Genomic DNA, 10,332 nt, shown 5'->3' with positions numbered 1-10,332 from the left:
CAGAAGAGGAGACACGCAGAAAGGACCACAGGTCGGATACAAACCTGGGCCAACTGCAGCAAAGACTCGGTCAGGTCGCCCGCTCCACCCACTGAGCTAATCCGGCGCCCATTAATCTTTTAAGTTAAGCCCGAAGAAGTAGTGAAAAAAGCAAAAACTGTTCGATGTTCTGCTGCTTCAATAGAGAAGAATTGCGGCATATTAGTCAAAAGTAAAACAGTAAAAAAGTAAAAAGTAAAAAGTTTTGTTTGGGTTTTCTCAGATAGAATCAAGATCTTTTAAGATGTCACTTTTGGCTCGGGTGGAAAGCGTAATTAGCATTTGTGTTCATTAAAAATATTATGACAAAAAAACAACTGGAAAATAAATTAAAATGAATGTGACTATTGTTAGTTTTTTTGCTTTTTTCTTTTTTTTTGTCTCATTTAAAACAGTTAGTTCAATGCATGTGAGCCAGTGTGTTGGCAACTAACTAAGAAACCCTGACAAAATCAGTGATAGAAATAACCAGTCGACCATTACACATGTAACTTACATTATATAAAACAGGACTTTATGAAAAGAAAGAAGATGTTATTGTGAAAGAAAGCAGAATGAATAATACATTAATTAATAATGAGAGAGTTTAATGCATTGAAAATTTAATTTAAATGTAATTATTTACCCAATTTTGTTATTTTCTTTCTTTCTTTCTTTCTTCTCTTTCTTCTTTCTTTCTTTCTTTCTTTCTTTCAGATTTCAGAGCACAAGCACAGACTGTAAAATCACCAATGATCGATATTTAAATAGATCCAGATTGTGACTTCATCCAAAGGTCACAGAAAACACATTACAACAGACACACACTTTCAAACAGACAGAACACAGCACGATCATCTTACATTTTCCCCATCGCATTATGGAGCCAGTTTCAGACACTTGTTTAGTCTGAGCAACGCTTCCAGCACCTTGGTTGTTGTGTGTGTTTGTTGGTGTGTGTGTGTGTGGTGTGTGTGTGTGTGTGTGTGTGTTGTGTGGGCATATACATGTGGGATGCATGCTTGTATGCAGACAGGATGTGTGTCTTCTCTCTCTCTCTCTGTCTGCTCTGTCTGACATGCCCGTCCTGCTTCTGTGGGACTCTTGGAAGCTTGCGTAGAGGAGCTCCAACACAGTACACATGTTAATTATTACATCTATTACACCAACATGTGATTGATTATATATATATACACAGAGCAGCCATTTATTTGATATTGTACAAAATGTATAGTAAAACATTTTAAAAAGTTTGATTTGAAGCTTGAATCTCAAACAGTCGAAGTGAAAAGACTTTTCTGGAAGCTGCTCGAAGAAATCTGACTTCATGCTGCGTAATAAGCACGAGCACTTTATAGTATAATGCTTGCCGAGATGAAACTTGAAGGGACTCCTTTACTTGATTGATGTGTGAGCATGAATTGAATAAGCAATCTGCCGTTTTAAAATATTGAATGACTCTGGAAATTCAGTTAAGAGTTTCACTGCGGGCCAAATCTATTTGTGTGGTTGCCAGTTTGAGCCTGTTGGAGCTGATGAGATGTTGGTTGATTAAAATTGCGAAGAACCATTGGAGAAAGCTGTAGAGTATCAGAACGTTGCAGTCTCAGTGTGTTGTGTGTGTGTGTGTGTACATACCTGCAGGGTGTGTTTAATTCAGCACTAAGTGATGATACTGAAAGCGTCTAGGCGTCTCCAGTTTATCTCTCGAGCAGGCTGCTGATTATATATTTTACTTAATGACAACAAAATCCCACGAAAAGACCAAAAACAAGGAATTTCGTCTTACTCCTGTCTGTGGCTCTCAGCTCGAGCACATTCTTCCAACTGAACTTACAAAGGTTCAGTCGTTCCTAAAACAGCTGACTCATTGTGGTTTTTATCAAACTAACAGGATGAATGTGCATTTGTGGGGATTATTTTCAGTGGTGGATTAATCCACATTTGGAGTTCAACTCCGACCTGTGGCCCTTTGCTGCGTGTCAATATGAGTTATATTTACACAATATACAGTTTTTGTATTGCTTTAGTGAGTATTTCTGGCAGCAGGACAGTGAATGTGAGATTGAGTCTAAATAAACTGAAGTGTGTCTTTACGGTAACGAAGGAACAATGTGACTCAAAGGAAGAAGACAGACACTTTACACCCAATGGCAAAAAAGGCAGCGCACACACAAAATCGTGAAACTGTTTTATGATTTACTTATTTTTAGTCGTTATGCAAACATAGGAAGTGAATTAACACGTGACCTTTTTAAACCAACCACGTGCCAACTCCTGAATATGAAACACATGACTACCATTATCCTCTAAGCTCTAAAGGCCCGAAACATGAATGTGTTTATCTGAAATGGCCAAAATAAATTGGTAAAATTGAGATTAACTCAACTTTAGTCCTGGAAATCTGTGTGTGTGTGTGTGTGTGTGTGTGCTACCTTTTGTTTTTGGGTGTTTACACTGCGTTCAACACATGAACTTAAGATCTAACTGAAACACACACATTCACAGTTAGTTGGGTGTGCACGTGAGATTTGTTGACAAGAAGAATAATATAAAATATCACCACCAGACTAAAACCCTGCTTTAATGGCAGCAGCCTTCAGTTTCCAGGTCCAGCTGACCAGCAGACGTCCGAGGTGACCCGCTGTATAGTCTACTGGAGCCTCTGTGTATTATTGTAGGTGTGTGAGAGCGTTTGTGGGCGTATCACTGGAACAAATATGAAGTTGCTGAGGTAGGTTGTACTCTGCGTGTCTCTGCAGCTCTCCTCTCAGTTTTCCAAGTTTCTCTGTCAGTCGTTTTTCTTATTTTGTGTGTGTGTGGATTCGCTCCGACTGCCGCCTCGGAATCATTCCTTAATGTGAGCTGACTGCAGGAGCCCAGAGTTTGGCCTCAGGGCTTCTTCCACCCTCTGACACGGCTGGAAGACTTAGAAGTTTGCTCTCAGAAAAAAAGTTAGATTTCCCTTTTCTCTGCTTCATTAGGAGCGATAGCCACAGCGGTAGCAGCGGTTTTTAACATGGAGCTGAGGAAGAGCGTAATCCCTGCAGCGTGCTGACTCAGGCTGCACAATATTGATAGACTCAAATAAAGACTGGCTTACAGAACTCAGGAAGGATATCAGTGCACTTCAGGCACAGAAGACTTCAAAAAGGAGCCTGAACACATGATTTAATTATGTGAGTGTATTAATAAAGTGCAAATAACTGAACACAGAGACTCGCCGTCCTTCTTCGTAAGGCGTAGCACTGATGAAGATGTTTGCAGGTGATATAAGAGCATCCTGGGCTCAATCTGCATTAAACCAACTGGCAGTTAGTCCTGAAATCAATCAGCAGTTTATCAGCCTCTTAAGTCTCCATGTTGTTAAAGAGAGGCAGGTTAAAATGTTTTATTTATTTAGGAAAGAGATCACTGTAGTAGTCTTCAACCTGCATTAGTACAGTTAGTACAGTTGGAGCCAAATATTCTCTCTTCTGGTCTTTAGTTGTTTCACTTTCTTCATCAGTCGGTCTCTAAAGAAGCAGCTCATAAAACCAAAACAATGAGCTGAAAGACGCTCAAATGCTCCCAAAAACAGAGTTGGTGATAATTATCTGTGGGTTTGTTGCTGCAAGACAAGACACAGTAAACCGATCCATTGTTAAAGGGGAACTCTTATGTTTTCCCTTATTTTCTATCATATATATAATGTTACATGTCAGAAGGAAGGAAGTTTTAAATATAAACATGTAAAAGTAATCAAAAGTTCCAGACTGTTTTGAATGCAACATTTCCAACAGTCACTACTTTTGTTAATACTTTCTAACTATTTCCTAGTTTTCGCTCCGATGTTCCACACTTTTATCAGCTGAGGGTGACTTACACAGTTTGCTCTACATGTTGCTAAAGTGGCTAACTGCTAACGGACTGAGAGCTCGGGGCAGAGTTCAAAGCTCCTTTAGAGAAAACGAACATATTCTTTACTCAGGTAGAAGTACCGTGTGGGATAAATACATTTCTAAAAATAATAATAAATAAATTCAGCTTCCTCTGAATCGTCTGCTCATCCTTTCACGGGGCATCGACAGAGTTCACCGCCACTGCGCTCTCTCGGTGCCCTCACCTGTTGTTCTCCCTCCAGGTCGCCCCCCCCCGGTGTGAACCATGGCCCCCAAACTGAGCGTGCTGCTGCTGCTACTGGCCGTTGCCACGGTAACGGTCCTGGCCCAGAGGCGGCGCCCCACCTCTACGGCCACCGATGAGTGGAACTACAGGGATGGCTGTGAGCACCCAGATTACTCTTTGTTTACTCTGGGTCAAAGGTCAAGTTCATGATGATGATGGAGGTGAAAGGTCACACTGCGACCTCGCCGCTCAGAGCGAGAAACCTGTGTGAACTCCACCTTTTTTTTATCTGAATCTTTTCGGCTCTGTGCTGTTCAGACCTCCAACCTACAGCGAGATTCCACAGTCGGCTAACCCTTCCCTCTGCTCCCAGTGTCTGCGTCGGGTTACACTCATCCTGTACTGGGTGAAACTGGGAAATACAACAAAACATTATGTATTTATGTAATTCAAGTATTTACACATGATGACGCCATTCTCATATGTGGAAGACGGGGCTGCACTAACCCCCTAAAATATGATTAGTTCATAAAAATGTTTAAACTTTTAATGACTTTTCCTTTTTTACTGGGATTTACACGTGTTCACTGGTATTTATTATTATTATTAGTTTTATCATTTTATCTGCAAAAAAGTTATAAACTTTGTGTAAAATATTGTTGATAATTAAATAGACCCCCACTAGCTTCAAGGGGGGTTTACGAGGCCGTCTTGATTTTAAGGCGTGCACGAAAACTTTAAATATACCCAGTAGGCCGATGTCTCAGTGTTTGGTTCACACTAACTAAATGAAGTATTGTAAATTGTCTAATAAAACAACAAGAAAGACTATTAAGCATTAAAAAATTAAGAATTACAGAATTATATATTTTTTTAAGGAATAATCTGCTCATAATTCTTCTAAATCACTTCACTGGGTCTTCCTCTCATAACGTTAATGTACATAAACAGCTAAGCTAACTTTAACCATGTTAATGTTCACAAAGCTGCACTGTAAAGAAAGTTTTTAATATTTAAATGTTTTTTCACGACAGCGTGTAACTCCTCATAAAACCACAAACTGTTTAAATATTTTATTATTTATGTGCTGTTTAAACAAACGAGATCGGCCTACATCCTGTTGATTAAGGAGCTTTAAAGTTGGTAGGCTGTATAACTGAGCCAGGCTAACAGTTCCTACCTACATCCAGTGTTTATGCTAAGCTATGCTAATCACCTCCTGACTTTAGCTACCTGATTAGAGTTCTGAGCTAACTCTTGGTAAAAGAGTAAAATAGTGTATTTCCCAAAGTTTAAATTATTCTATAATTGAATAATTTTGATAATATAATTTAATGTGTTTAGATTAATTAACTTTTACGTCACCAGATCAATAAAACCTTAATATCCTGTATAAACGTGGATCTTTACACATTTATTTCCTGTGCATTACAGCTGAGAGGGTGAACATGCGCGGCGTCGCCAACCTCACTCAGATTCTGGACAACTGGAGGTTCGACATCCTGACCCAGATGAAAGGACTCCTGCAAAACGACCACCAGTCTCTCCTGCCCGACTACGCCAGGTACAGGGGGCAACACAGCGGCAACACAGGGGGCAACACAGGGGCAACACAGGGGGCAACACAGCAGCAACTGAGGGGCAACACAGGGGGCAACACAGGGGCAACACAGGGGCAACACAGGGAGCAACACAGTGGCAACTGAGGGGCAACACAGTGGCAACTGAGGGGGCAACAGAGGGGCAACACAGGGGCAACAGAGAGGCAACAAAGGGGGCAACACAGCGGCAACTGAGGGGCAACATAGGGGGCAACACAGCGGCAACTGAGGGGGCAACACAGAGGCAACAGAGGGGCAGCTGAGGGGGTAACTGAGGGACAACACAGGGGCAACACAGGGGCAGCTGAGGGGGTAACTGTGGGGCAACACAGGGGGCAACACAGGGAGTCTGAGTTTTCTGTTTTTTGTTTTAAAAAAAACCCAGAAAATAAAAATAAAACCTGTTTTCTCTATAGTAACTCCAACTGTAAAATTCTGCTTTTTTAAATATTATAATGTATATATTGATATCAGATATAACAGCACAACAGTCACAGTTTAATATTATATTATATGTATATATATATAATATGAAACATATATATCTGGAATATATATACCATATTTTTTCAACTGTGGTAGACATTTTACTTTGTTAGGAACTTTTACTTTTTAAGAAAACCAAGCCTTCCCCTACACAAAAAAAACCGCAAATATAAGTAAAGTTTTTTCATCAAAAATCCTGCAAATTTACCGCCTGGCTTGATTCATAAACATAGAAATAATAGGCCCCCTGAATGACTGTAATGGACAACAAAATTAAAAGTTTAAATTTAATAATAAGTATTTTGTGCACTTTATTGAGCTGAATTTAAGAACTTACCTTTAATCTAAGATTAATTAATCAGGCAATCTTACAATAACACAAATTTCTTCAAACAGGCAGAATAAAAATAAAGGTGACTTGTCTGTAAATGAAGAACGCAGAAACCATTCTTATTATTACAATGTTTTATTAAAAGCGAATGAAAAACTAAACAGCTGCCTAATTTCCCACACTGGCATTAAATTCATCCCTGTAAGTAGAAGACTTAAAACATTTGTTGAAGCCAGAAAATAAAAGAACAGAAAAAGGAATGCAAGAAAATGGAAAGTTTAAGCAGAGAGCCAAATTAAATGATGGAGAGAATCCCCAGAAACCTAGCTCCCAGCCCTGGACGGATAAATGACCGTCTCGCCGCTCCTGAAACTGCGGCAGGAAGCAGCAGACTTCTTGTGGAAAACTCGAGCCTGTTTCTTTCACGACGCAGAAAGGCATGTTGCTATTTTCACTCCCCTTAATTGGGCAGTTTGAGCCTGCCAGTTTGTTACGACGGCGTCGCGCACAGAGTGTCCCCCGACAGACTTTATTTTCCAGCCTGAAGGATAAACGCAGATTCATGGTGGGTAGCCCTCCAACCAACCGAGACCTGTTTTATTTCACTCCCATGTGGAATATTCTGGCTTGTTGGACAAGTGTGTGTTGTCAAAACTAAACGCCAGGCAGTAAACCTCCCCAAAATTCTGCTTTACAGCCGTCGTTCTTATTCGCACAGTTGTGACATTTAAAGCCTTTGAAAAACTATCTGAGTTTTAATGTGGTTTGAATTCCCTCGTGTGATCCACCGAAAAAAAAAATAAAGGAGAGAAAGTTCAGATGGACGTTTCCATCTGAGCTGGATGAACCTCACTCGCAATAAAGATGAATAAATTAAAAACCAAAGCCTGACTCAAATGAGAAGGAAAACTGGAAGCTTAACGATACCATTTCTGCATAATTTTTAAACTTTTTATCTCATAATTAGGCCTTTTTATCTAAAATAATATTTCTTTATTAATATAATTTTTTTACCTTTACTGAGCAGTAATGTGTTTCTTATTACGATGTATTGCCAGGAAACAAACCTTTAAACGCCTTTTAGGGTGCAGGGACTAACCTTGACGTTACTTTTGAAAACACTAACCAGCTAATCTTTTATGAGGAACACGTTTAACTGCTTCTTTTTCTGTATGGTTGGATTAAGCTACAGTGTCTTTTATTTGTGTTGGATAACAACAGATTGGGGTGGTTTTCAAGTTAGCAGGAAACCAGGGATGAGCAGTAGGGAGATTTAGCTTTAGCTAAAGCTAGCTGTGGGCTCAGGAGGTAGCTTTTAAGTCATTGGTTGGGTTTTTAGCTGTAAGATTTTCAAACCCTTGTTACAGGGGGGGGGTGTTTCTGTGGTATGCCTGAATAGTATTTTCTTTGACAATAATATATTTACATTTGGTAAAACAATGTCAGAAAGTCAGATTCCTGATCTTTAATTATTTTGTCAGCTTTCAAAATTAATCGTCAACGTTATTATGATAATAATTGATTTCAGCTTCTCCAATGTGAATATTTTCTTGTTTCTTTAATCCTCTATGACGGTAAACTGAACATCTTTTACATTAGATATTTAAGGACGTCACCTACTCAACATTTTTCACAATTTTCTGACATTTTAAAACAACTAACTGATGAATTGAGAAAATGATGGACAGATGAATCAGTAATGAAAATAATAAACCAGATGAACTCTTTGTGCTCCCATTCAGGATCCAGCCGCTGTCTGAGGCTTTAGACGACCTCTACAAGGAGTTCAACGCCCTCAAGGCTCACCTGGGCGACCTGACCGAGAAGTTCGCCGCCATAGAAACCTTCATCGACGAGGTCAAGGCCGGCCAAGCCAACGCCGGCCCAGCCACGGCTCCGGCTGCGGCTCCGGCCTCCGTCCCCAGACAGACCGGGAGGAGGGTGATGAGGAAGAAGGCCAGCACTTCCTCCTAACCAGCCAATGTTGTGCTTCTTCTGTTCTGATGTTTGCTTCTTATCTGACAGTGCTGGCACTCCTTTAATGTCCTTATTATCATCTTATATACTCTCAATTAAAGAATTTAAAGATACAACACAGTATAAGATTAAACATATAATCTTCTCCTGCCTTCCCTGTGTCTCTATACTGTCTTGTCAATAAAGCAAAGTCTGAAATCACTCACTTCAATTAACTCCCATAAAACAGACACTGAACAGTGGTTGAGCGTCTATTTAATGGGCTGCATTACATTGTGGGATTGTTAGCAGAAAGTAGTCCACATTATGGACACTTATATGCAAAAATACGGTACTATCCAAGGAAGATTACAGATAAAAGAAGACAGACTGCATGTTTGATAGATTCTTTTTTATAATATATAATACGATGATACAGATCTGGATACAAATCCATAAACTTGTATTGAATCTTTCTGTATACAGGTCCTTTTTGTCTAGTGTATGTTTTTGGCTCCATTGTAGATTTATTTAGGGTCTATATAGTCCATGGATTCCATACTGAGTGATTTTGGACACAGCAAACATCTTATCCCGCCAAAACCCGTCAAACATTTTCAGGGTTTTGACAGATTTTCTCCTGTTTGTTCTGAATGCTCTTTGGACAAACGTGCTTGTGGGTTTGGGTTTACTGCTGCATTATATGAGCTCCAAATAAACTCACTTATTGCATTCATATTCATTATTTCAGTTATTGTTTCATTCATTTGATCTGAACAAAGCTGATTGGCCTCCTAGTTTAACTACAAAAAGTGACTCCACGTAGGAAGGAGGTTTGAGAAGGGTGAACACAGGGCGTCCCTGTTGGAGAACAGGGTTTGAATCCCCTGTGGAAATAAAAGTTAATGCTGGATTTAATTTTTAGACTTCTGTGATCTTAAACCCTGTGTGTGTCATTTCTTTTTTTAAATGTAAAACTTCCACCGCAAATTATCAACCATGTTTCACCAAACACAGATTTCAGGTCCAATATTTTTATTCAAACAATATCAAACAAAAAACTATTTTTTAATCAAACAAACAGAAAACAGAAAGCATTTTAAAGCCTGTTTTAAAATAAAAACTTTTTGTTTTAATTTAAAAACAGAAAATAAAAAAATAAACGACCCATTATCCGTTTTAAAAAAAAATAAAAAACAAAATAAGAAAACAACCTGTTTTCCATTTTTTGTTTTGAAAACCGTAATAAAAAAAAGACCCTTTTCAGTTGTTTTGGTTTTCTGTTTCTGTTCCCCTATTTATGAATAGCAGTCGGGAATCAACTTTACTTTAACTAAACACTGACCAGAGAGCAGGGTGTTGGGATTTATGGGACGAATGTGTCATCAATTGGGAAAATATATAATCTGAATACATTTTTGTGACCTCTAAATAATTGACCAAAGGTTAGCAATCCTTGTCATTTAGACAATTTCTTTATACACGCCCAGATGTTGTGTTAGTGTGGTGATAAAGTGTAGTTGTTAGTGTCTATTGAAGATCTTAAAGCTGTTTCAGGGGCTTTAATATCTAATAAAAAAAACAAGAAAACTGAGATTTGTTGATATTGTGCCCTAAAAATAGTTCAATCTAAAGATCTGTGGGCATGAAATATAATCTGTCAGAGGCTTGGATTTAGAAAGACCAAACCAAACCAAACTCCACAGTATCTGGGTCTCTGAGCCGTGACCCAATTTGTATTACATCAGAGCCACTGAGAGAAATATCAGTAATCCCATATACTGTAGCATACTGTGTGTAATCTGTCGCTGCTCCCAATTCTGACTCACCGCG

At 39.1% G+C, this 10,332-nt stretch overlaps 1 protein-coding gene across 1 annotated transcript; it reads left to right on the top strand.

Annotated features, from left to right (window-relative positions):
• The first annotated feature begins 4,121 nt into the window (after window positions 1-4,121).
• Window positions 4,122-9,242, top strand: si:ch211-76l23.4. Its single transcript, XM_035655230.1, has 3 exons — window positions 4,122-4,282; window positions 5,560-5,689; window positions 8,286-9,242. Exons 1-3 carry the CDS (start codon window positions 4,165-4,167, stop codon window positions 8,515-8,517), a joined length of 480 nt encoding a protein of 159 aa, XP_035511123.1. The 5' UTR covers window positions 4,122-4,164; the 3' UTR covers window positions 8,518-9,242.
• The last annotated feature ends 1,090 nt before the right edge of the window (window positions 9,243-10,332 follow it).

This window comes from Morone saxatilis, unplaced genomic scaffold (assembly GCF_004916995.1).
Source record: "Morone saxatilis isolate NCDOM2014 unplaced genomic scaffold, NCSU_SB_2.0 Contig14, whole genome shotgun sequence".
In the NCBI taxonomy this organism is placed as follows: domain Eukaryota; kingdom Metazoa; phylum Chordata; class Actinopteri; family Moronidae; genus Morone; species Morone saxatilis.
Note: the sequence above shows the minus strand (reverse complement) of the source record. Positions and strands in the feature narration are given on the sequence as shown.

Excerpts from the sequence above, each read along its gene's own strand:
- si:ch211-76l23.4 (XM_035655230.1), top strand. The coding sequence starts at position 4,165 with ATGGCCCCCAAACTGAGCGTGCTGCTGCTGCTACTGGCCGTTGCCACG. Across the intron at positions 4,283-5,559 it reads GTGGAACTACAGGGATGGCT|CTGAGAGGGTGAACATGCGC; the intron begins GTGAGCACCCAG and ends TGTGCATTACAG. Across the intron at positions 5,690-8,285 it reads CTCCTGCCCGACTACGCCAG|GATCCAGCCGCTGTCTGAGG; the intron begins GTACAGGGGGCA and ends GCTCCCATTCAG.